General features: G+C 34.2%; 1 protein-coding gene across 14 annotated transcripts in view; it reads right to left on the reverse strand.

The window, feature by feature from the left end:
- The window catches only part of sls (sallimus), a 103,864-nt gene extending 85,850 nt beyond the window's left edge, over nucleotides 1-18,014 (reverse strand). For 11 of the 14 annotated variants that reach the window (XR_001936801.1, XR_001936802.1, XR_001936803.1 and 8 more), the window contains exons 1-28: nucleotides 17,530-17,677; nucleotides 14,332-14,374; nucleotides 13,953-14,227; nucleotides 13,613-13,827; nucleotides 13,301-13,522; nucleotides 12,750-13,096; nucleotides 12,281-12,629; nucleotides 11,970-12,208; nucleotides 11,553-11,782; nucleotides 11,320-11,463; nucleotides 10,959-11,216; nucleotides 10,734-10,877; nucleotides 10,354-10,626; nucleotides 9,742-10,287; nucleotides 9,177-9,654; nucleotides 8,520-9,100; nucleotides 7,841-8,383; nucleotides 7,505-7,759; nucleotides 7,277-7,420; nucleotides 6,439-6,840; nucleotides 5,838-6,239; nucleotides 5,351-5,573; nucleotides 5,060-5,232; nucleotides 4,460-4,599; nucleotides 3,815-4,331; nucleotides 3,556-3,699; nucleotides 3,184-3,435; nucleotides 395-3,096 (exon numbers count right to left, since the gene is read on the reverse strand). Coding sequence is in view for 11 of the 14 variants with exons in the window: in XM_018454077.1 (XP_018309579.1) it covers nucleotides 395-3,096; nucleotides 3,184-3,435; nucleotides 3,556-3,699; nucleotides 3,815-4,331; nucleotides 4,460-4,599; nucleotides 5,060-5,232; nucleotides 5,351-5,573; nucleotides 5,838-6,239; nucleotides 6,439-6,840; nucleotides 7,277-7,420; nucleotides 7,505-7,759; nucleotides 7,841-8,383; nucleotides 8,520-9,100; nucleotides 9,177-9,654; nucleotides 9,742-10,287; nucleotides 10,354-10,626; nucleotides 10,734-10,877; nucleotides 10,959-11,216; nucleotides 11,320-11,463; nucleotides 11,553-11,782; nucleotides 11,970-12,208; nucleotides 12,281-12,629; nucleotides 12,750-13,096; nucleotides 13,301-13,522; nucleotides 13,613-13,827; nucleotides 13,953-14,227; nucleotides 14,332-14,374; nucleotides 17,530-17,677 (10,389 nt within the window). In the remaining 3 variants the exon portion in view is untranslated. Of the gene's footprint in view, nucleotides 1-394; nucleotides 3,097-3,183; nucleotides 3,436-3,555; nucleotides 3,700-3,814; nucleotides 4,332-4,459; nucleotides 4,600-5,059; nucleotides 5,233-5,350; nucleotides 5,574-5,837; nucleotides 6,240-6,438; nucleotides 6,841-7,276; nucleotides 7,421-7,504; nucleotides 7,760-7,840; nucleotides 8,384-8,519; nucleotides 9,101-9,176; nucleotides 9,655-9,741; nucleotides 10,288-10,353; nucleotides 10,627-10,733; nucleotides 10,878-10,958; nucleotides 11,217-11,319; nucleotides 11,464-11,552; nucleotides 11,783-11,969; nucleotides 12,209-12,280; nucleotides 12,630-12,749; nucleotides 13,097-13,300; nucleotides 13,523-13,612; nucleotides 13,828-13,952; nucleotides 14,228-14,331; nucleotides 14,375-17,529 lie in introns of all 14 variants that reach the window. The other 3 variants (XM_018454075.1, XM_018454066.1, XM_018454072.1) reach the window with 3 other exon arrangements.
- Nucleotides 18,015-26,615: the final 8,601 nt, after the last annotated feature.

Raw genomic sequence — 26,615 nt, forward strand, 5'->3', positions numbered from 1 at the left:
TGCGTAACAGCCATCGCGCGAATCCTTTGGTGCGGTGCGGTGAGACGTGTGAGCGGCGATGCCGAGCGCTAAGCAACGGCGCGCTTCCCCTCTTACCTCTCCTGCCGCCGCATCCATCGTTTGTCAAACTGGGCCGGGCTATACCTCGAGCGACCGGAGCCGTTTTTATTCTTTCTATAGGCGCTCTCATTAGTACAATTTCAAACTTTAATATCTCAATTATTATTACGGATATCACTAAACGGTAAAGGACTTTTATGTTTATTTCGATCCTATCTACCTTCCTGTGGGAGATTGGAAGAGTGGGGCTGGACACCCTGTATATATACATATCTATATATTTACATGCGTATGATATATAGTACAAACTAAAATTAAATGAAATTTAATTTACCTTTAATTTTGAGTCGTCCGTAGGAATTACTCGTGCCTCGAAATGCGCACTTTCTCCCTCTCGTAGACCATCGACGTTACTCAAAGGTACAGTGAACATAGGAGCCTTGCCTCGTTCTTCTACAATTTTTTCGTCTTTCGTACGTATCATCGAGTCTTCGAGATTTTGTATCTTTTCTAGGCCGCCTTCCATGCCCTTTGGAAGTTGCGATTCCAAAACAAGATTAGCTTTGGAGAAGCATTTGAGCGTTGCTCTCGTAGAATCTTCACCATATTTATTAACGGCCCTGCATTCGTAAACTCCAGAATTCTCTTCGTAACAATAGAGTATATCTAGGATAACGATACCAAAGTCATGGAAAGTGCGATATCGATGGCCGTGAGGAAGTTTCTTGCCATTGTAATACCACTCGACTTTCAAATCGGGATCGTTCACTGGGGTCAGTCTAGCCTCGAAGTGTGCAGACTGCCCTTCTATCAGTTTTGTTATGTCCGCGATCTGCGTAATGAATTTCGGTGGTTCAGCAACAGGAATTGTAGATGTAGTGGTTTGTTCTCCCGTATAACTTTCGAGTTCTCGAATTTTAGCAAGCGAATCCGGCTGCAGAGAATCTAAGTAAACTCCGCTCTTGCCAAAGCACTTAATCGTAGCTTTTGTATAATCTTCGCCGTATTTATTGCTAGCTTTGCAAACGTATTCTCCGCTGTCGTGAGACATCACACCGGCGATATCCATAACTACAAAGCCGAAATCAGAGACCATCTTGAAACGTGATGAATGCCGTAGAGGTTTTCCATTGTGGAACCACTCGACTTTCATATGAGGATCACCTACTGGGATTAGAGTACACTCAAAGTGAGCTGATTGGCCATCCTTTAAACCTTCCAAGGATTGAATCTGTGTTGTAAATTTAGGTTTCTGTCCCTTGGATTTGTCAATGCATTCTAATTGCACGCTAATTTCTGCTTTACCCCATTTGTTGGTAGCTCTACAAGTATAAGTACCCGAATCTTCTATTTTAGTACCAAGAACTTCGAGAACAACCATGCCGAAAGCGTAAACGGTTCTCGTGCGATGACTAGCTTCTAAAGATTTGCTGTTGTAGAACCATTCAACTACCATAGTTTGATCACCAGTAGGGATGAGAGATGCTTCAAAGTGAGCGATCTCTCCTTCCGAGAGATTAGTCAGATTCTCGAATTGTGATGTAAACATTGGTGGTTGACCTTCTTCCTCTCCTAAAGGAGCTCCTTCTTGCCGTTTTAAAGACTCTTCCAGATCTTGAATTGCTTCGAGACCTTCTTTGCCTTTAGGATGCTGCGACTTTTCGATAATATTTTCCTTCGTAGAACAATAAACTGTCGTTGAAGTGAAAGCTTCGCCTGCTTTGTTATAGGCCTTACAAGTGTAAATACCAGAGTCACGCTCATAAACGTCCGTTAAATCCAAAGTGACAAATCCAAAATCGCTAGTCATTTTAAAGCGTGAACCATGTTCTAAAGGTTTTCCATTAAAGTACCACTCAATCTTTAAATTAGGATCATCCTTTGGCTCAACTTGTCCCTCTAGATGTAATGGTTCAGCTTCTCCCAATTTAAATTCAGGCCCGAGAGGCACTGTCCAGATCGGTTTAGGATATTCATATTCAGGAATTTCTTCTGGTCTTCTGTATTTTGATAGATAAGCATCTTCGGCTTCTTTCACTTTCTCAAGTCCGACTTCTCCTTGTGGATGTTGCGTTTGAAGATAAATATTTTGCTTGCTAGTACATTTTAAAGTACCAGATGTCTGTGCACTTCCTTTTGAATTTGTAGCTTTAACGGTAATCACTCCAGAATCTTCTTCGTAAGCGTGAGTCAAGTCCAGAGCCACGTAACCAAAATCATAAGTGCTTTTAAATCTCGCACCAGTCGGCAAAGGTTTATTGTTCAAAAACCATTCAATCTTCATAGTCGGATCTTTCGACGGTTCTACATTGCATTCGAAGTGAGCGTTATCACCTTCGATGCATTCTACATTATTTAAATGAGTGATAAAAACTGGTTCTTCGTAAGTAGGTTCCGGTTGCTCAGTAGAGATTCTCTGAGGCTGTTCCAAAGCATCGATTTTCGATAGAGCATCAGGATGCAAAGTATCTCCCAATAACCAATGACGATCGGCAATTTTCAAACTACAAGTTGACACGGCTTCTCCCAAAAGATTAGTTGCTTTGCATGTATAAATTGCGGAATCATCGGGTCTTAGCCCGTTAATCGATAGTGTTACTAAACCAAAATCAAACGTACTACGAAGTCTCGTTCCAGTTTGGAGAGTTATACCATTCTTAAACCATTCCACTCTCAAATTAGGATCCGCCCGCGGCTCTACCTGAGCTTCTAAATAGACACGTTGACCCTCTATCAACTTATCGAAACTTTCGAGATGTTTGGTGAAAACTGGTGCCTGCTGCGGAGTTGTATCGACAAACATTTCTGGCACTTTATTCATTTCTGCTTCTTTCAATTGAATCTTCTGCCACGCATCTGTTTGTATGCTGTCAGAATCGATGGCTGAACGCGCTTTTACTTTCAAGGAGATCGACGATATTGCCTCTCCTGCATTGTTAATCGCCTTGCAAGTATAGACTCCAGAGTCTTCAGGAATAACTTTTAGAATGTCCAATGTTACGTACCCGAAATCATGGTTTACGTGGAAGCGTGAACCTAAATATTCGATGATTTTATTAATGTTACATACCTACGATACTAATATCTAATCATTTAACGCTAAAGAACTTGTAGCTATCTTACCCATTTTTAATTCAACTCCGTTCATGTACCATTCGAATTTTAAACTCGTGTCGCCGACAGGAACGACTCTGCATTCGTATCTAGCCATTTGTCCTTCCCAAAGTTCCGTTGGACCAGTTAGCAACTGCGTAAAAATCGGTTTATCAAACACTTTTTCCGGTTCTTCGGGTCGTCCGGCTTCCTTGGCTTCCAACTGAGCGATTCTACGTTGCGCCTCTGGATGTTGAGTATCTAACTGTATGCTCTCCTTAGCTATACGTGCAATTAATATGAGAATAATTAAATAGATTAAATAATTAATTATTCTAAAGATTACTCGTTAAAAAAAATCAATTTTGATAGCTTCAATTAAATAGATAAAAAATCATTTACTTTTAATCTTCATTGAAGCTGTGGTAACCGCTTCGCCCAACGGATTAGATGCGCGGCACATGTAAACTCCTTCATCTTTGTCACGTATGTGAGCAATATCAAGAGATACATAGCCAAAGTCATGCACTTTTGTAATTCGCGAACCTAAAAAAATTGCAATGAAAATTAATTTTACGCGAGAATTGTATTGTCGAAGTATTATAGAATTATACTAATATTTAATACTTAATATTAAACTTTTGTATCTAGGAATTCTTACTTGTCTCAAGAGGCACTTCGTTTCTAAACCATTCCACTTTGAGCATAGGATCACCTACGGGTATGAGTCTGCATTCGAAATGCGCAGTGTGACCTTCGGTAATATTATCGATATTTTGCAATGGTTGCGTGAAGACTGGTCGCTGTCGAGTTTGAGGCTCTGGAATCTCCGGTCTCTTCCATGGTTGTTGGGCTTCGAGCTCCCTGATTTTGTCCATTCCCTCCGGCCGTTGAGAATCCAGAATAATGTTATCTCTTGGGATTACCTTAAGCTCGATTGATGATACGCATTGTCCTAACGCGTTAATCGCTCGTACGGAATATTGTCCTGCATCTTCGGGTACGGCATGACCAATGTCCAAAGCTACATATCCAAAATCGAAAGTCACATGGAAACGCGCTGCCGATGGCAATGGTTTACCATTATGAAAGAATTCGATTCTTAGATTTGCGTCATGCAAAGGCTCTACTTGACACTCGAAGTGAGCTGTTTGCCCCTCATATACTTCAGTTGTACCCTAAAAAAGTTTTTCGTGTGTTCACTTCCTTCGCTTCATTTATTGAGATTTATATATTTGCCACAGTAATTTATATAATAAGTTGCTTTTTATCATTCTCCTTATTATTATTAATAGTTATTATTTACCCTAAGCTCAGAGACAAATCTCGGTGGTGTTACTGGCAGTTCCTCAATTTCTAATCGTGCAGGATGACCCTGAGACTCTAATTCTCGAATCTTTTCTAAACCATCCGGATGTTGGGTATCCAAAAGAATACTCCGTCGTGCTATGATAAAAAAAAAGAGATTATGATTATTTTGTTCTTGTGTGTGTGCTTACTTTTTTAAATAAAATAAATCTGATTTTACAATCAATCTTGATCCGAAGAATTAAAATCGATTCGATATTTCTTGAAGTATCATGCAATATAGTTAATGATTTTTTGAAGTATAATATTTTTATATCGTTTGCAAGACACAACTTATTTGAGTTAGCAAGAGTTTACAGACTTTAAAGAAAATCTTCTTTGTAAAGGTATTGCCACTATCTGTCTGACAAATGGCCTTTTTTTTGTTCATAAATTTTATCGTTGCTTATATAAACGTTTTGTCGAGTTCTTCACTGGTGAGAAATTAGACTTCGGATAGAGTGTATTTTTTGCTGACAATTACGTAGAACAATTAGCATAGAATTAACATGTACGAATATCTCGATTTAACATGTAGCATGATATTGTAGATACGTACAGCTGACTTTGATAGTGCAAGTATTAACGGCTTCGCCAACTAGGTTGGTTGCTTTACACATGTAAGTACCGGAATCTTCAGGATAGGTATAAAGAATATCAAGAGCGACATAGCCAAAATCATGTGTTGTACGGAAGCGATGACCAGTTTTAATCGCAACTCCATTAACAAACCTATGAAATTAAAGAGAATTCAATCAAAGAATTATTCAGCATTGTATTAAAATCATCATTGTATCGTTTTGTGTGTGTGTGTGTGGGGGGGGGGGTATGTATAGAATATTGAGTATACCATTCGATTTTTAAGTTCGGATCGTTAATCGGCTCCACACGACATTCTAAATGAGCATGTTCGCCTTCCTTGAGATGATCCAGATTGTTCAACGGTGTCAAGAATACAGGTTTCTGATGAATAACCTCTTTTTCGATTTCTTCTTTAACTTCAACAGTTTCCAGCTCTCGAATTTTTTGCAAACGTTGTGCATCCAATGTATCGAGATATAAGCCTTGTTTTGCTATTTAAATCAAAATAATTAGTAAATTATATATTCACACTTTTAATAATTAAAAGCATTGTAAATAACAAGTTATATAAAATTTCATTCACGCTTGTAAATTTGCAAAGTAAACATATGAAAAATTATCTCGCTTTATCTCGTATTCTTTCGTTTGTTTTGAAAGTCCGCGAAAAAAGGATTCATTATTTAATGAATATACGGTGATCATAAATATAATTATGAGAATATAGGTGCATAGTATAAATATAAAATATTACTTACAATCCACGCTGATCACGCAAGTAGTGATCGCTTCACCTACAGCGTTTCTTGCTTTGCACATATAGGTACCAGAATCTTCAGGATAAGCATAGAGAATATCGAGAGCGACGTATCCAAAGTCATAGGTTGTTTTAAATTTATGTCCTTGAGGAACAGGACGTCCATTTCTAAACCATTCGACAACCATCGTCGGATCATTCACGGGAGTCAATGTAGCTTCAAGATGAGCGTTTTTGCCTTCTGGAAGATGCTCAATATTTTTCAATGGTCGTCCGAAAGTGGGCTTCTCAGCAATGATCGTATCTTCTTCGATCACTCGTTTATATCTTGAATCATCTTCAAGATATTGTATTTTTTTCAATGCACTCTCGTGTTGCGTGTCATGAATAATTGATGCTCGAGCTAGAAAGAGATTTATATTCAAATTAATGCAAAGCGATATAAAGAGAAAATTTAAATTGTCATGAAGGTAAAGAAGAATAAAATATAATGTGTAAATTAAAGTTAATAATTAAAAAAATGCTACACACATGCTAAATACACAATAAAATCGACTAATCTGAGCTACGTTATCATGCAAATGTCCTCGTGTATTACTCACACTTCACGTCAAGATTAATTGAGCTTTTCGCCGATCCCAATTTATTAGTGGCTTGACAAGCATACGTGCCCGAATCTTCGGCATATACGGTCAATACATCCAACGATGCGAATCCAAAATCACAAGTAGTTCTATATCTGTGACCAGTGGATAATGGTTTGCCATTGTGAAACCATTCCACTTTCATGTTGGGATCAGGGTAAGGTTCTATGCGACACTCATAATGTGCGCTTTGTCCTTCGACTAAACTGGTAGGTCCGTTGAGTTGTACCGTAAAGGATGGCTTATCTTTTATCACAATCTCCTCCTCCTCACGACGTTGATATTTCATAGTATCCTCTAGGGCTTGAAGTTTCGATAAAGCGCCCTCATGTTGTGATTCGAACTGCAACGCTGCCTTGGCTGCATTTTGGAAGAATTTTTAACAAAGCGCATCGTACGAATCGTCAAAAGAAATCATACATGTTGAATGTATTCCGTGAAACAACTAAAGTTTTCAGTAGACTCGTAATATATCGAGTAAATATGCAATACTTTGTAGATAGTAACAAATAAGTTTAACAATAATGCATCAAACCAATAAAGTAAGATTAAAATTTAAAAAAATGTAATATTGACAGTTATGTGGCAAATTGGTATAAAATTTCGAATATCATTTCAGTTTAACGATATAATTAAAGTAAATGTTAATAATGTTAATTAATATCGGGATAGTTTATCAAATTTACAAAAAATAAGTATTATCGATTACCTTAAAATTAGTTTGCAGGTTGTGTGAAACATATGTTTCGTAAATATATACCTGAATTGGTGCGTTAAATTAACACAATATACCTACATTGAACGAACAATGTTGCTGAAGTAACTGCTTCTCCAAGTTCGTTTGTAGCACGACACGTATAAGTGCCTGATTCTTCGGGATTGACGTACTTCATATTTAAAGCGACATATCCAAAATCGTGCATGGTCGTTACTCGATTTGCTTTTGAAAAGTTAAAAATTGTTAAAAAAATATTTTCTAAATAATTCTGATATGCTTTCATATTACATAAATTATTAGGCTTACAGGCTGAAATAGGAACTCCATTACGTAGCCATTCTACTTTGAGTTTAGGATCTCCAACTGGAATAACACGTGCTTCGAAATGTGCTGCTTGATTCTCAGCAACACGAAGATCTTTTATCGGCATCGTAAATACAGGAGCTTGCGTAATAATTTCCTCGGTTGTAGCTTTACGTTGATAACGAGACGTGTCCTCCAACGAGCGAAGACGTTGAAGAGTTTCTTCGCTCTGAGTCTCTGTGTAGATTGACTTTTTAGCTATTGATAAAAAATAGTAAAAATTAATGCTATTGATAATGGAAGAAATTATTGAATAAATCTTTAAGTGACGAATCTTACAGTGAACGATAGCGGTTGCAGAAGTGATGGCTTCACCAATAATATTTTTAGCTCTGCAAGTGTATGTCCCAGAGTCTTCGGGGTACGCGTACATAATATCGAGAGCAACGAAACCAAAGTTGTTTGTTTCGATGAATCTCGAGCCTGCTTTCACTGGTTTATTATTATGGTACCATTCGATTTTCATTGTTGCATCGGACACTGGAATTAATCTACATTCAAAATGTGCTCGCTGACCCTCTTTTATCTCGACGTTATTTAATGAAGTTGTGAAAATAGGCGCCTGAGTGGTAGTTTCTTCAATAACTTCTTGTCTATGATATTTGGATTTATCCTCAAGATAGTGAATCTGTTCAAGTCCAAGCTCATTTTGCGTATCCGTTAATATTTGTGCGCTCGAGCGACACGTTAAAGTACAGAGTACTTCGTCACTTCCTACCAGATTAACAGCACGACAAGTGTACGTTCCAGAATCCTCGGCAATCAAATCAATTACGTCCAATGCAACGTAACCAAAATCATGAATTGGACGAAAACGGTGTCCTGTAAATTGATTTGCATAAGATTAAATATAATTTTATGGAGCGAGCTGAACATTTAGATTTGAGAAAAGAAAAATGTAGTTAAATAATATATGATTTGCGCATGTATGTTTATTACAGAAGAAACAATAAATTACCTATCGTTACTGGACGACCATTTTTAAACCACTCGACTTTTAAATTCGGATCTGTTACCGGCTCCAATTTGCACTCGAAATGAGCATGTTGTCCTTCTCGAAGATTTTCTTGGTTTTTCGGTTTTGTAATAAATTTCGGCTTTACAGTGACGACTTCATCCACTAGTTCGTGTCTTTTGTATCGTGATGCATCCTCCAAATACTGTATTCTTTCCAATCCTTCGGGATGTTGAGATTCTAGAAGTAAATCCTTCTTGGCGTGTACTCTTACGGAACACGAAGTAACTGCTTCGCCGAGTTGATTTCTAGCTTGACAGGTATATACACCAGAATCTTCAGGATAAACGCCGAGAATGTCTAGAGCGACATAATCAAATTCGTAAGATGGTCTAAATCGGTGACCGGTTTTGACCGGTCGACCATTAACGAACCAATCGACTTTCATAGTAACATCACCAATTGGTTGAAGGCGACATTCGAGATGGACATTGGTCAATTCTACAGTCTCAATATTGTGCAAAGGTCGGGTGAACTGAGGTGCTTGCATCACCGTGACATCTTCGTGTTGAGTTTTGCGATATCTATATACGAATGAAATAATAAATAAGACAAATAATTATGAAAAGATGAATTACAAAGCTATAAATAAAAGCAAACCTTGATGCATCTTCCAACATCTGTATTTGCTCAAGTGATTGTTCATTTTGTGTTTCAGTGACGATGTCAGACCTTCCGATAATTCTGACGCAAGCAGAAGTATGCGCGGTACCCAGATGATTAGTAGCTCTGACTGTATATTCGCCTGAATCGTAAACGGTAGTGTGTACTATATCGAGTGCGACAAATCCGAAATCGTAGTAAGTTCTGAATCTAGAACCGACTGTGACCGGACGTCCGTTTTGGAACCATTCAACTCTCATTGTAGGATCGCCCATCGGTTCCAGACGACACTCCAAGTGAATATTTTTGCCCTCGCTAACTGGCTTAGGATCACTCAACGGCTGAATAAAAATTGGTTTTGATTTAGAGATTTCTTCGATATGATACTGCGGCTCAACAAATTTGGATTCTTCTAAACGTTGAGTTTTTTCATAAGTTCCGCGATGCATGCTGCTAGTATCTATGCTGGAACGCGCTAAAACGAAAAATCAATAAAGTTCAATAATGTTTAGTTCTTTGCAAATTGCTTCAATACTGCATAAATAAAATAGTAAAATCTTACTCTCTACGGTCATGGTGGCAGATAAACGAGCTTCTCCACGGGAGTTTTTAGCTACAACGGTGTATGTACCAGCGTCTTCAGGACGAACCTGAAGAATATCAATGGAAACGTATCCGAAATCGTGATACATTTGGATTCTATTAGCGGCAGTAATAGGTTTGCCGTTGTGGTACCATTCGATTTTCATATTCAGATCACTTTGAGGTTCAACGCGTGCCTCAAAATGCGCCCGTTGGCCTTCTACAATCTTATTGGTACCTTTAAGATTACCCAAAAATCGTGGTGCTTGTGTAATCTGCGTTTCTTCTTGAACCTGTCGCGAATATCTACTCGAATCTTCGAGAGACTGAATTTTTTGAAGACCAGTAGGATGCTGGCTGTCATAAATAACATCATTCTTGCTGATCACACTTAATTGAGCGGTAGTGTGAGCCTCACCGGCTCTGTTGTAGGCTCGACAAGTATACACGCCAACATCATGTATCGTTACGTATTTGATGGTCAATGCCACGTAACCAAAATTGAAAAAAGTTGTAATCCGAGAACCTAATCCCGAAAATATTCCGTGAATATAAATATACACTTTTGCGAAAAGAATTATGTATTACTCACTAGCTTCTACAGATCGTCCATCTTTTAGCCACTCAACACGGAGATCGGCGTCACCGATTGGTTCGAGACGCGCCTCAAAATGAGCGAATCCACCTTCTCGTATGCCGCTTTGATCCTTAATAGGCGATTTAAATTCCGGTGGGCTACTCGGTTCAGGCTGCTCCTGCACGTACTTTTGGTGCATCGCCTGTTGATATGCTTCCAATTCCTCGGCAGCCTCTATGTATCTCAGTTGTTCGGGGATACCCAAGTCTGTTGTTACGCTTGTTCGCGCTACACAATGATAATAATTAAGACATCAATATTCGAGAATATTGAAAAAAAATTATTTGAAACAAATTTGTTTAAAAATAATTATCCGTTACGAAACTAAAACTCACCAAAGACACGAAGAGTCGCGGAGCTGATGGCCTCTCCCAAGCGGTTCACAGCTCTGACAGTATAAGAACCTGCATCTTCAGCCCGTAGGTGCATTATATTGAGTGAGACGTATCCGAAGTTGAAGATGCTAGTAATTCTTGAGCCTAATAAATAGTTAATATAGTTTTTTCATAATAATTTTTTTAAACTATTAAAATCGCTTTTTCAAATATATTAATTCTCACTCGCTGTGATTGGTTTTCCATCCTTATACCACTCCACTTTCATGGTAGGATCGCTAACAGGTGTCAATTGTGCCTCGAAATGGGCGTTACGACCTTCCTGTAGCTCACCAAGATCCTGGAGCGGGCGGATGAAAACTGGCCGCTGTGAAGAGGTCTCCTCCACGCTCTCCTGTCTTTGATACTTGCTGTAATCCTCGAGCTGTTGAATGTATTGGAGGCTGTCGGGGTGTTGGCTTGCCTGTTCAATCGTGGCACGTGCTGAAAGAAAAGAAATAATTTATAATTATACAGAATATAATTATATAGCGCAGAGATAATAATTTGTCGCGAGAGAAAAATCCATAAAATATTTTTTACTTACGGGTTACACTGAGGGTGGCTCGAGAATCGGCAATTCCGGTCGAGCTTACAACGCGGCACAAATATTCGCCGCTATCTTGAAGAACGATGCTAATGAGATCGAGTGAAATAAAACCGAAGCGAAAGACGGAAGTCGCCCGGGAACCTGTGAAAGATATATGCGCAAATACAAATTGGTTGGCTCGATAATGCTCTGTTGAATAAAAAAATTAGATGTAAAAGTTTTTTACTCACTCGCGTCGATTGTTCTGCCATTGATATACCACTCCACCCTCATAGTGGGGTCGCCCACCGGTTCGATTCTGGCCTCGAAGTGAATTCGTCCACCTTCGATTTGATGAACATCCTTTAGCGGTATAATGAAACGTGGCGGGGGATAAATTTTGTCTTCTTCAGGAGGCGGCAAATAAGGTTTCGCGCGTTCCACATGTCTCAGGTAAATCACTTCGGGGCCAGGCGCTGGTCTGCAAATATTTATTATTCGGTTTATCTCACAAAAGCCTTTTTGCCAAAGAAAATAAAAGTCAATTCAATGAATAATATAAAGTTCTGATTCTACGTTTTATCTGAGTTTCAATGAGGATATAAAATAAAATATGGAAAGATCAATGTTAATTTGTTAATTTGATGAACACTTGAGAAGTCTCTCACTCTGGTTCGATGACTTTCGTTGGTCGGGGTAAATTCAGGCGTCTTGGTTCCGGGGTCGTTCCTTTTGGCGTCTCTACAAAGAGCCGTGCTCGAGTTGCGGTGGAGCCGGCTACATTTTGCGCTGTACACTGGTACCAGGCTGCATCTGAAAATTTTGCGCACGGGATGTCTAAAGTCGAAGCTCCGTTACCATCACTCGATATACGTATTTCGGGACCAGGCATTATCGGTACGCCATCCTGCAAAAATTTTTGGCGTCAGAGAAATTGTGATTATATAAGAAGATAAAATTCGAATAAATTATATTATACTTTTTGCCATGTGATTCGTGGAATGGGTGTGCCGACTGCACGTGCCATAAAGATCACAGATTCTCCTTCCTTTACTCCCGTTGTAACAAAACGTTCGACAAATTTCGGCGCAACCACCTGTTCTTTTTCGATAACGCTTAAGTTGCATTGACAAGAAGTTTCGCCGGCTTTATTTCGTGCAATGCACGTTACTATGCCAGCATCGGCGCGATTCACATTCGTGATCATCAATGAATTGTTACCAGATTCATTTACAAGGATTTTATGAGTCATGTCATTGGCGACTTGTTGGCCATTTATATACCAAGTGACTTCAGGATATGGACGGCCAGTTACGCGACATTCGAATCTAAAATATGTTATTTGTTAATGTCTTATGTCAATATCACAAACACTACTCATCGAAAATGATATTTAAGAGCGAAAGAAAAGCTAGAAAGATACTAAAATAAAACAAGTCGAAGCATACCGCGTCATTTTGCCTTCGGTAGCTTCCTTATCTGTGATGGTACGAACGAAATTCGGTGGCAGAACCTTGCTAGAGTCAACAGATTCATTGGTTGAGTCTATTTGTTGAGTCTTAATAAATTCCCTTTGATGCGCTTGATACGGAACTTGATCTACTTGATCGCTGGATTCAATTGCTAGATAAGCGGAGCTAACGGTACAACCTTGAGGATTCTCAGATAATAATGTATAATGACCGCTGTCTTCTGGCAGAGCGACTCGAATTCGTAAAGTAGCCTGCTGATTCGAGTAGCACGTCTCTACTCGTTGAGAATCTCGAATTCTCTGACCATTTTTGAACCATGTTAACTACAACAATTTAGCGTATTCTAAGTTAATAAACTTATACTTAGTTAGGTATTTTATAAACAATTAAATATCTCGTTTAAAATGATAGTAGATGACGTAGAAATACGACTCAGAGATAAAAATTATATATATATAGCATTGAAGAGCAAAATGTGTCGTAAAGTTCTTTGATATATCAATTCTTTCACTACAACTTAAACTTACTCTTGGTTTTGGATTGCCAGTTATCTTTGCAGTAAAGACAGCGTCCGATCCTTCAACGATCTTCGAATTTCTTGGTTTCTGAGTAATTTGTGGAGGTGCGACCGAGCCCAGGGTACGATCAACTACCGTAGAAATTTGCAAGTCGGATTCACTCGCGAAACGGCGAGTAATTGATTCACGGAACTCCAATTCGCGCAACAATCTATATTCAAAGGTATCAACCTGCGCATTTGAAAAGTAAGTAATATTCCTTTAAGCGTTCTTATATTGTTATTTTATCAAAGCAGCACATCAAGTGTTTAGTTGTAATACCTTAAAATCTTCAATGCTTGTAGTTGTGCCATTAACGTAACTTCGTTTATCGGTTGTTTGTTGATAATTGCGTTGAAAGATTTGACTTCCACTTTGCATTTTTTGGTCGCTTGTCTGAAAACTTTGCGAAAATTCTTTCTTGTAACTATCTGTTAGCTGTTGCGCTGAAGGACCAAATCCCTCTGGCTGTATGTAAACTGAGCAAATAGCTTCGCCTGAAAAGCGGAGAGAACATGTAACTTTTTTCACTTATTTTGTGTTCTAACGTTGATTCCAATAAGAGAACAGAATGTTTAAAGAATATGTATTCTAAGTGGAAACTATAGAAAAAAATCTCTACCATATTGGTTCTTTGCACTGCATGTGTACTCGCCCTCGTCCCCCGGACCGATCTGATTAATTTGGAGTGTAACAATTCCAGAATTTTCATTATAAGACATTCGAATCTTTCGTGATTCTAGCAATGGCATCCCTTTGTGTGTCCAAGAAACCGATGGTCTCGGATTACCTCGAACACAACCTTCAAAAATCGCGTTACCGCCTTGCGCGAATCTCGCATTTTTGAAGATTCGCTCGAAAATCGGTGGTGAGGGATCCCCAGGTTTACCCGTAAATCTGCCAATAATTTAATGAGAACATGTTAAAAATATTATTGATGGTAGTTATATTTCTCTTATAGTTACAGCAATACTATAATTGATGAATGTCGTAATACTTACACTGGTACCGATGGCGTCGTTTGCATAACGACCTCTCCTTGAACTGCAGAAATAAAAGAAATATTATAAATGAAAATTAATTTCTTTCTATATGTATAATTAAAATGTAAATAATATTAAACATAAAAATTAATCTATTATCTACTTTATTAGAAATTAAATTCAGTTCCCCCTCCCCAATGGAAGGATCATAAACTTCCATATATTTTCGCAATGGTTCGTTCTCAGGCTAACGAGTAAATTGGTTTAAATTACGATGCGTCCCGATGTAGACATAATTTGATGAAAAAATGCGGCATCGTCATCGCGCGTAACGGCGACAGGAAAAAAACAGCTCGTGAACGGTTCGTTTCCTCGATTCGTTCTACCCTAATTGGAAAGTACGACAGAAGTTATACGAGGAAGAAAGATGTACACACATAGTGATTTAAATGTGATCATGTACAGTTTTGCTCGAGCAATAAACGAATAAATTTTAGAAGATAATCAGTAGTTAAATAAAATTTACGGATAACAGAAAATATAAAAGGATGAATTTAAATATTATAACATAAAAAGATAAGGATATTAATTGAAATTTTTATAATGTTTACAAATATTTCTATAGATTATCTTCTTCATTTCAGAAATAAGATTTAATAATTCAATCTATGTGTAAAAGACAAAGACTAGTCATTGATTGATTGTTTTGTACATTAATTACATTCATATTTTCCATATATTTGAATATGAAATTTAGTATGTATAGACAGACTTTCCTTAATTAATTTAATAAGTCTGTGGATTAATTGTCTAATTATAAAATTTATCATTTTTCTCATTGTATGTGATATCGCGACATTTAGCATCGTTTATTTCACGATTTGCGAGTTACGGAGGGGACGAAAGACGTAACATGCTGCTACAAGCACAGGATTGTATTTTTGCATTTGGATAGGGATCACGTTACCATGAGCCATTTTAGGCACAACTATCTTTGCTCAGCGCTGCGCACCGCGACGAGTCGCGACGCGATGCGTCTACGCCGTCCATGGACCAATCGCGTTTTCCGTTACGGGATTACGCAAAAGCAGTCATTGACCAAAATAAAACCGGGTCCAACATTTCTCTTCGTCTCATACCTGCGTACGTTTTGTGTAAGATTTGTGTATTTTATATCCGTATATTGAATTTTTAAATTTAAATCATCATCTTGCTTCCCTTTTTCTTATTCTTTCCTCTTTTAACTTATTTTCTACCATTCTCTCGTTATCGTTCTTTTTGATCGAGCTTGACCGATGTCAAGACATATACTACAATCAACTGTTTCTAAAGCATTTAAGTTCTATTAAATTTATGGTAAATATTAAAGAACAATTAGCTGATTTTTACAAAAATTTTGCATAATAAAATAAATATATTTATAAAAACAAATTATTGCATAATATGATTTATTGCATTTAATTTTAGCGCTTATAGTTTCATGTGTATAATATATTTATATTGTATATATATATATATTTAATATTCTATTAGAAATATTTACAAATATTGTTATGTAAGATATAATTATTGCTTAAAAATTTTAAGCAATAATTATATTTTATATAACGATATATTATTTGCGAAAATTTCTAAAGAGATTTTTCGATATTAAATATTAATTCCTTCTTTGTGTTCGTGAAAGACGCTTTAGCTACTAGCGTAACGGAGTTGCTTACTGTACTTCATTGTCTTTTAGTTTTACGCCTGTAATATAATCTAACACGTTTCGATGCACATCGATGTAAGTAAGATTTATATATCTGTCAGTCTTATTTGGCAGCCATAGCATTCTCTAGCACGTTCATATTCTTCAATTCTTCAACATATAACGCAGTTGGCAAACGCACTTCAATGAAGCTATTTTAGATAACAGATACTTAAATACAATTTTATATATTAAAAAATTTATTTATTAGAGATGAAATATTGAATGTACATACAAAATATTCTAAACACATACGTTGTTCTCTAGATTTCTAGAAGAGTTTCCAGAATTAAAGTTTTCTATGAAATAAATTGTATTTTTTGTAAAAAATTAAAATATTACTATTTATTATTATAAAGAAAAACAAATATTTTAAAAAATATTAGATAAATAAAATATTCTTTATAATTTTACATTTTTGATATTATAGATAATAATTAAATATTACAACAAATAACTTATATCTTGTTTTTATTAAACTAGTATTGTGTCTGGTTTGTACAAAACTTTGCAATAAATTAAATAGACACAAATAAATATTTTTAAAGTAAATTTTGAAACTAAATTTGGATTAATTTTTCCAATATCACGTTTATTAGAACATTTAGCATAATACGTTCTAAAATACAGATCATTTTTTATTATTTTAAGGAAATAATTTTAAATTAACTTTTATTTTATAATTTATTTTATTTTATTTTATTTCATATTACAAAAGCAAACATTTTTTTATTTTTAAGAGGAAGGAATTCTTAAACAAAGATGAAATAATATAGTATTAATGAATTTTATCTTGATATGAATGATTAAGTTGCAAACACATGTGACATCTCTTTTCAAATAAATAAATTAAATGTGGTGTATAATATGATTAGCCTTGGTAGTGTGCAGCTAGTATATTGAATTAAATATAAAAATTCTTTGATTGTCTTTGAAACAACAGGGAAACTTTCTACTCGTTGGAATTAAAATTTTCAAAGTAAATTATCAATAGAAGAAAATTGTAAAGTACTTTTCGTCTTGATACGATATATAAGCGATACCATATTCCTCCAACAGCACACGTGAAAGGATTTTTGAAACGATCATGTCTAAAGTGTGGAGAACTATCTTTAGAACTCTCGCACGGACGGTGCTCCTTGCACAGAAATAGAACACTTATTCGTTGACGGGATATCCACCAGAAGAGATATATTAAAACTAGATTAAATTTATTTTCGCGTCTCTTTCGGTATAAAAAAATTAAAAAAAGTAAATATGACAATATGCACCGCTAACTATAAGAACTCGCAATATATATCAGAGCAATTAAATTATGAAATGTAATTTTATAAATTTATCAATTTGCAATAAATCTTGAATTTGTCAAGATAAATTTTTTATACCGTGCTTCTTGTTTAAATTCTTCATATTCAATAAGTTGTTGCTCAAGGATATCATTTCGTGATTTTTCAATTATCACAACTGACCTCTCTGCTGACTGGTGATCTGTTGTCGGGTGACTTGTCTTTCCGTTCGTTGCTGAATGTACTGTTGTTGTTGTTGTTGTTGTTCTTGCACGATAGCTTGTTGCTGCTGTTGTTGCGTCTGTGATTCTTGAAATTGTTGTCGCTTCATCTTGGATCGAGAAATTCAATAATCGTGAGTCGTGAGTCGTTCGGATGGCAAAATTGTGGCCAACTATATGACTTATCAGTAGTAAACTGTTAATTAATCTGAAGAATATCTGAAAAGATTTCCTTTCTTCTCTCTCAACGTTGTGTTTTGTCACCTGAGATTTAACAAACAAACTCTTGCACAACGATGAATTTGAAGCAAATCACTCGCACTTATCTCGCTTTACTCTGCAAAACACAAGCAGTTTTGCTGGTAACCGCGACTCAGTTCAATCAGTCGGCAGAAATCAAGTCATCGTCAAAAGTCTTGTCCCCGTGATTCTTTAAACCAAGACGTCGGTCGAATGCGAATTGGACGGGTTACGACTTGACGCTCGGCTAAAGCATAAGAAGATGGTGAGGGTGTCGCATGATGACGCCTCCAGGGTGGGGACGTTTGAATGCTCCGACGTTCAATACGTACGGAAGTTGCTTAGGAGGAACAAGAAGAATATAGAGTGTTTGAATCAACTCGATATATTCAAAAAGTTTCAATAATTTTTTATATTTTATGATGTACAGAAATGAAGACGGAAGAGAAGAGAAAAGAATTATTCAATATATAAATATCACATGATGTGTGATAAATACATTGTACCATTTTTTCTTCCTTTTTAATTTTTATTTCACAAATTACACATACTGTTGTTTATTTTTCTGATAGCCGCTGGTTAATATCGAAGAAAGGATGCCTTACATTAGAAAAATATAAAATGTAGAAAGCAAAAATTTGCTCGCTTTTTATAGGTAGTTACTTTATACATTTTATCGAATAGAGCGGTAAAGCAGTAGTAAAGTCTTGCGCAGCGTTCTTACGCTCACTGACAGCCACCCACGCATCTCCACTTTATTGTCCTCACATCTCTCTTTCGTTGTTCCTCTCTGTAAAGTTAAACATTCTAGATTCTCATACTTGAATACGCACAATAAGAGCATTCTTTTTTTCTTTTTCTTTTTCGCGCTTCTTTATTTCTTTGCGCCTCTTTATCAAATATAATATATACAAATTTTGAAATTCTTCTTCTTCTTCTTCTCAGTATTATTATTTTTTTTATTTATGATGTGTGTGTACATATTGTATGTTTTTTCAAAATTTACGCAACTCGTCATTCTCTCTCTCTCTCTCTCTCTCTCTCTCTTTCTCTCTAGTTTCCGTCTCATTTTATTCGATACGTTTATTCTTTCTTTCTTGATGGAATTTGGCAATAGAAATTATTCTCGTTGTATGTACATAGCCTCAGCCAAGTTTAGCCACACGAACAGGCTCTGATTGCGACTCTGCAAGAGCACATCGCCTGCGCACTGCGCTTGTAAATTCGAACTAGTGTCGCTACACACCATATTCTAAAAACATATGCACGCACATCAATCAAGCTAACAACGTGGGAGATCTTCTCATAACGATGTGAATTCTGTCTTTGAGATATTTTTAATATTATCCAAGAAACTTTGAAAAAAATTTTTTTATCTTAAAGATTTTGTAGATATTCTATACACTTAGATATAAATTACAAAAAATTGTACTCTTCTATTTATAAGCAATGAGCATGATTTCATCCAATCATTAACGTTTTATCGACGAATCGGAGCGAAACACACACCGATTGTAATATTTGTATGCTGTTCGGTACTCTCGTGTAATTTATATGCATTAACGATACGTATCTTTAAACTATAATGTATACTTTATATCGTAATTAATGTGCATCAGTTTTCTGAACGTTTTACGTATTTATTGTTGGTTATAAATAAAAAACGAACATTAATGGTTAAAGTGCACGTAGGAAGGAAGTAAGTACCATCTAGCACTTTCGCGCCAAGAACATCAGTATAATCTTGAAGAAGGTGGGTCACGCATGAATCATCGCGTTTCGTCCAAAGTACCGCATAGCGACACATCTATTTTGAGATTTTGTGAAATAATCTCGATCGACATGACGAAAGAATCTTTGCATTTAATGATTTTGTGATTCATGTACCGAATCCGAACGTAATGTATCATGCACTGCTAAGAGCGTCATTAACACACCTATATATATATATATATATATATAATCTATATTTTATTATCGTATTCTACTTTAGGCGACGACAATAAACAGTCATCGTTAACAAGAGGTGATAAAACTGAAAATTGCATAGACTCGTTATAAAATTCTTTCAAGTTGGAATAATCTCTAAATCGATACTTTGTTTCGTAAAACCGATAGTATAGTTTTTCATCCGTGAATATATATATATATATATGCATCGTATTCATTTTACGTGTAAGATTATATATTAGATATTATTTTATCAAATCCCTTCAGATTTTAAGTACTCACCGTTTTTTTCATTATACATTTTATGAGTGTATGATGGGAATTTGGTATTCATTAAATATAAACCACCGATGTTAGTTCCGTTCTTCGTGCAGATAATATTTAATTCATGTCCAATATAATCTGTTATGTGTATCTTATCAAATTCTTCCCCCGCATTTTTACAATTGTTTCGTTCTACGAAACTGTCATATAATTTTATGATAATTTGATAATAAAATTTGATGAATTACATTAAATCATTGATGTAACTATCTATAATTTGCAATCAATCCGAGATTATAAAAGGATTTATATGGTTGTTTGCGATTTATCAAAGTAGATCTAACATATTTGTTTTGAGATAAAAATAAATCTTTTAAGTTAAATGTTTTGACAAATCCTGCGAAAACCATTCGAACATGCATTTCTTGTGATCATATTGTGCTGCATATTGGTGCATCTAAAATTAAATAGCGATACTATATTTGGAAAATGTCATAATAATTTAAATTCTTATTATTTGACCGAGTCATGTGGAGAAAATGGATTAACACTCTCCATATATAAATATATATATATATATATATAAAAGATCGTTTGTTTTTCTTCCGTATATTTTTGGATTGCCAACTCACATTTTCCTCCACATTCCACAAGATTATTTTACCATCTATTTTCATACCAGATCATCTCTATTCTTTATGTAAGAAATAAATTGAATTTTATAATATCAAAATGTTGTTTATGTGCGAGCTGACATAATCTTTTAATCGCTAGTTTTAGTTAAATAATAAGAAATAATTTTTCTTTTTAATTATAACTCTGTCTGAAGTTATTTTTAAAAGTATTATATATAATATAAAATTGAAGTTAGCATATATTAGTACATTAGCATATATAGTTCAAATTTTTTAAAGAATGTTTAAATTTAATCGAAAAATATTGGCATGTATTATATTTAATAACGATGTATTGTTAAAGAATTTATTATAAGTATCTAACTATCTTTACTATAAACGATGGAACATTGGAACGATGGAACGATGGAACTACATACTATGGAACATTTCTCGTAAAAAAACAAGAAAATTTGTTCTTACAATTTCTATAAGAAGTATTACAATTTATTTAAAATTAAATTTTTATCAGATGTTTGCTATTTGTGAAAGATTACACTAGTTTATTTACTGTAAAAAATTATTTTGAATCGGACTAGATGTTTTTTACAGATTTTTGTACGGTGAAAATGATGCTGCAAACCAAAAAGTTGCAGCACGTCAGATTTTTCAAAATATCTAATTGTAGTTTAATGTACAAAAAGTAGAGTTGGGAAGGTTACCTTGAAAAAATAATGCATTACTGTTAGTTACTTTTTGTTAAAAATAATTCGTTACCATTAATTATTCATTTTGAAAAGTGACGCGTTACTATTACCGTTACTTGAAAAAGTAACTAATCGTTATTTTTTCGTTACTTTTCGGGAAATTGTTGAGTTAGCTCCCTCACATACGATGTTGATAAAATTAGACTTATTCGACGCGTTTTTGCACAAAAAACGACCGAATCTGGCAGAAAATGATCATCGGGAGCTAAATGCCACAATTACCGAATTTAAATTAAATATTGTTTTTAAACTTTAATGTCATTATTAAGAATGTATTTTAAGATTCAATTTCAGTACTGAAAATCTGTAGTATATAGGGTAACTCCGGCAAATACGCCGCACTGGGATTTACGCCGCAGAAGTCAGAAAAAATAGAAGGAGTGGGGGTAATTTTCCCGTAACTACTCTGTTACATGCCTTTATGTTATATTAGTATTGTGTTATGATTTCAGCTTCTTACTGTTAATATTAATGAATTTATTGTGAGTTAAATCGATTTGTCACTGTAATAAGTAACGCCATCATAAATTATAATCTACATAAAATGATTAATATAGGACGTGTAAAAAACTTAATGGTTATTTCGTGATACATACGTGTAGTGGAATAGTAAAGCATGTTTGTATTATTAAGCATGTTTGCATTACTTGTAAATTTTTCATGAGCTGTACATACCACCTTTTCTCCTATGAGTAGTCATATATCCCACCCCTATGAGATATGCGGCAAAAATACAAGGTTTCAAAAAGTTTATTTTTTAATATGAAAAATAAATATTTCGGATTTCTAATATTTTTTTCATAGTAGTAGGCAGTACAAAGTTTTTACTGATATAGTTCATTTACTATAAACATAGTAAATAATACTTAATAAATTAAGTTTTTGATAGGTACGGCGTATATACCGGAGTTACCCTATGTAATGTGAATTACAGATTTTCAACTGATAGTAACTACCGGAATGCAGTCTCAGATATAAAGCATAAAATATTTTGTAAGAAATAAAAATGAGAAAATAAATATTTTATAATTATATTTATTGCAAATATAAGAATCTTTTATTATACATAATACAATGTTAAATTGTAAATATACGTGGCGTGCAAAAGTTTCCGGCCAGTGACATTTTGTACTCTAATTTATAGGAAAATAGCCTGATAAAATTTTAATCATTATTAGGTGTTGGTACAAGATGTTGGTAATGAAATAATGTAAAGAAAGAATATTGTTTATGTTTATGAACATTTTTATTATTATAATTGTCATATTTACGTGTGCAAAAGTTTCCGGCCACTGAATATATTTGACTTACAGTAGGACTCTAATGGTTTGTTTACATACAATATAGCGTTCAATGATTATACTTAGTTCGTAGGAAGTCGTTAAGGCGTAACCATGGTTCGACATACGCAAATTCAAATTCGAGAGAATAATTAAGAGAATAATTAAGTTTTCAAAAAATGGAAAGTCTTCTCGTCAGATCGCTTCATTACTATCGATAGGTAAATCAACCGTGAATGATATTATTGCTAAATATCGCGCTGGATATGGATTAAAAGATCTTCCGCGTAGTGGAAGGCCACGAAAAACATCTAAAAAAATAGATCGTGTCATTAAATGGAAATCAACTGCAGATGTCAAGAAAACTGCTGCCGATGTTAGCCATAGTACTGTGACACGAAGGCTATATGATGTAGGACTTTTTGGCCGTATAAGTATTAAAAAGCCATTTATCAGTAAAAAGAATAAGAAGGCCCGATTACAGTTTGCTAAAGATCACATAAATTGGACAGTCGAAGATTGGAAAAGAGTAACTTTCTCAGACGAATCTAAATTTAATCTTTTTGAAAGTGATGGAAGACAGCATGTTCGACGTCCTATTGGTACCAGAAATGACATTCGATATTAAATTCCTACTGTAAAACACGGTGGAGGAAGCGTAATGGTTTGGAGAGTTTTCTCTTTTTTCACAAGGAGTCAGTTCACTTGTAGAGATCAACGGGTGTATAAACGCTGCTATTTACAAGGACATTTTAGAACAACATTTGTTAACATATTCTGGAAAAACAATGCCACAGAATTGGATATTTCAGCAGAATAACGACCCAAAACACACATCTAAGTTATTAAAGAAGTGGTTTTCAAATGCAAATGTGAAAGTTTTAAGCTGGCCATCTCAATCATTGGACTTGAACCCGATAGAACATTTATGGGAACAGCTAGATCGTCAAATTCGGAAGCATACATACATACACATTCAAATAAGATCACTTTATTGAAATCGTTGAAAAAAGAATAGAATAAAATTTCGCCTGATTGATTAATCGACTAATCGATTCGATGCCACATCGTTGTGTCGCTGTTATCGCTGCAAAGGGTATGGCCACAAAATATTGATATTGAAATATAATTTAAACTAACTGAAGTGCATTATAAATTGTTTGAACTAATAATATTTCTCGTAGTACATAGTGACCGGAAACTTTTGCACATGTAAATATGACAATTATAATAATAAAAATGTTCATAAACATATAAACAATATTCTTTTTTTACATTATTTCGTTACCAACATCTTGTACCAACACCTAATAATGATTAAAATTTTATCAGGCTTTTTTCCTATAAATTAGAGTACAAAATGTCACTAGCCGGAAACTTTTGCACGCCACTGTATATTTAATACTTACACAAGCATTAAAAAAAATTTTAAATATTTCGCTCATTTGTTATAACGATACAACTTGGGTAATTAGAAGTACATTTCTAAGGACACAAAAGCGAAACATTTTTCAGCGCCAGCAATATCGAAATATGATCCAATCCGACCCATCCAATAAAAATTAAAGTAACGATAAAAGTAACGACTGAATCGTTATCGTTACTGCAAAAATTAAATGATGTTACCGTTACCGTTAAAGACAGAAAAAGGTAACGAAAAAAGTAACGGCGTTACAAGTAACGCGTTACTTCCCAACTCTGCCAGCGATTTATTTAACGTTATTTTGTAAGAAAGATTAACGTTTTTTTGAAATTTAAAGTCATGAATGTGTTATTCACTCTTTATAAAATGCATTTTCTTTTATTTTAATATTTTATTTTTTAGCCATATTATATAATATAAAAGATTTAAATGCAGGATTTCTCTAAGGTAGCAAATTTCCGTCTATGATAATGAAGTCATAAAATTTTTAATTTATGGCTATCAATACACAGACTATACAACTTTTATCCGAAATATTTTTTTAAAAATACGTTTTTTTCGAGATATTTGAGGTGGACAATTTAAATGAGACACTCCTTGTGTATCTATATATATGTATGCATGTACATATACATTTAGCGGAATCTATAACAATAAATTATGTTATGACACTATGTATTAATAGTTACAAAACTAGTTACTTTATAAATATATATGTCTTAATTCATCTTCATAAGCGGAAAATTTGCTATCTTAGAAAAACTTTGTATTTAAATCTCTTTATAACATAGCTAAGTAGTAAAATGTTGACATAAAAGAAATGCATTATATAGGGGATGGATAATACATGACTTCTGATCAGAATTTCAAGATAATGTTAACCTTTTTTTTGTACATTAAATCTCAATTACTTTGGAAAACCTGACGTGCTAGTGAAATTTTATTTGTGGCATTGTTTTTGACATCCAAAAATCTATGAGAAGCTTGTATCCTTCAAAGTAATTGAAAAAAGAAAACATTTATTTGTAAACCAGTGTTATTTACAAAAAAACAATATATAGTAATATAACGTTTATATGACACTCTGACACTGTTTATTTTATAAATAATTATTTTACCTTATATTTCCGTTCATCATTAATGCCGATGCATTATAATATCTTATAAATGCTAAAAAGAAGGCAAAATAGAGGCAGAATAAAAAAGGAAGATGATATATAGGCAAGAATGTGAAATAATTTATTAAACCGTTTACCCAAATTCATATTGTAGAGAAAGCATACGTTTATTTACATAGTATATAAATATTATTGTCAATTTCTGAACAGCGAGATTAATAAATAAAAGTTAACCCCTTGCGATAAGAAAATATATTAAAATATCGTACTTTTAAATTATCTTCGATCATTTATTAAATATTGAATAATAGTCATTTACGTAACTTATAAAACATTGAGACGTTTCATGAAATTTTACAAAAAAATGCTGTTTCTTGTGTCTGTATTTTTTGAATTACACATGCTAAATATAAATTATCTCTTCTGTGAACGCAAGGAGCAATAGAATAGCGGTATGTAGCATAGCCCCGTACATGCCCCATAAGTCCGGATCTACAAGAGCTACATAGGTGTTTTAAGCCTTAAGCCGTAAGAATTTGACCAATTACAGTCGAATTCGAGGAGAATAATCGATTATGATTTGTCGATTTCTTATGGCTTAAGGTTTAGAACTCTATTGTAAATCCGAAGTAATAGATATCCCATATTCCGTCTATAGATATAAAATATTAACTTCTTGTATTTTAAGCAAAAACAATTAACATAGAAATTTGTAAAATTATCAAATAAAAAGCCGTATCTAGAATGATCGGATGCTCTTATTTCATTTATATATATTTACCATTTAATAATAAATAATAATATTCTCTTATCGTATTTTTAAATAATCTGATAGCGATAATTTTAACAATATTATGCACATGATGTATAAATAGAATAATTTAAAAATGATATTAATCTTTGTATTAAAACAATAAATTGCATTTATTTTCTATTTTGTCAAATATTATTTTTAATCATTACTTTTGGTAAAGCTAATTCTGAGAACAAATCTTATAATTCTAATCTGTAATAATCTTGGCAAGAAATAATTAATATGCGTAAAGAAAAATTAAAAATATAATACAATATTTTAATAACAAGTCACAATAACATACTTGAAATAGGTAATACGTAAACAAGTAAAGTATACAAGAAAAACTTTTCTTAACTTGCTCAATGGCACTATTAAAATATTTGTATGCTATTTGATAAGGCAGTTTTTGCATTTTTATTTCTTTCACTATTTATTAATTAATTATTGACTAGTTTGAATTGACTAGCTTTCACCAAAACATTAATTTGAATATTTGAATAAAATGCAATAAAAATAAAATTGCATCATTGAGACAAAGCTAATCCATTTTTTTGCCCTATTATATTTTAATTAATTAAATTAGTAGCACCATTTAT

The sequence above is a fragment of the Mycetomoellerius zeteki genome, unplaced genomic scaffold (assembly GCF_001594055.1).
Source record: "Mycetomoellerius zeteki isolate Tzet28-1 unplaced genomic scaffold, Tzet1.0 scaffold425, whole genome shotgun sequence".
NCBI lineage: Eukaryota > Metazoa > Arthropoda > Insecta > Hymenoptera > Formicidae > Mycetomoellerius > Mycetomoellerius zeteki.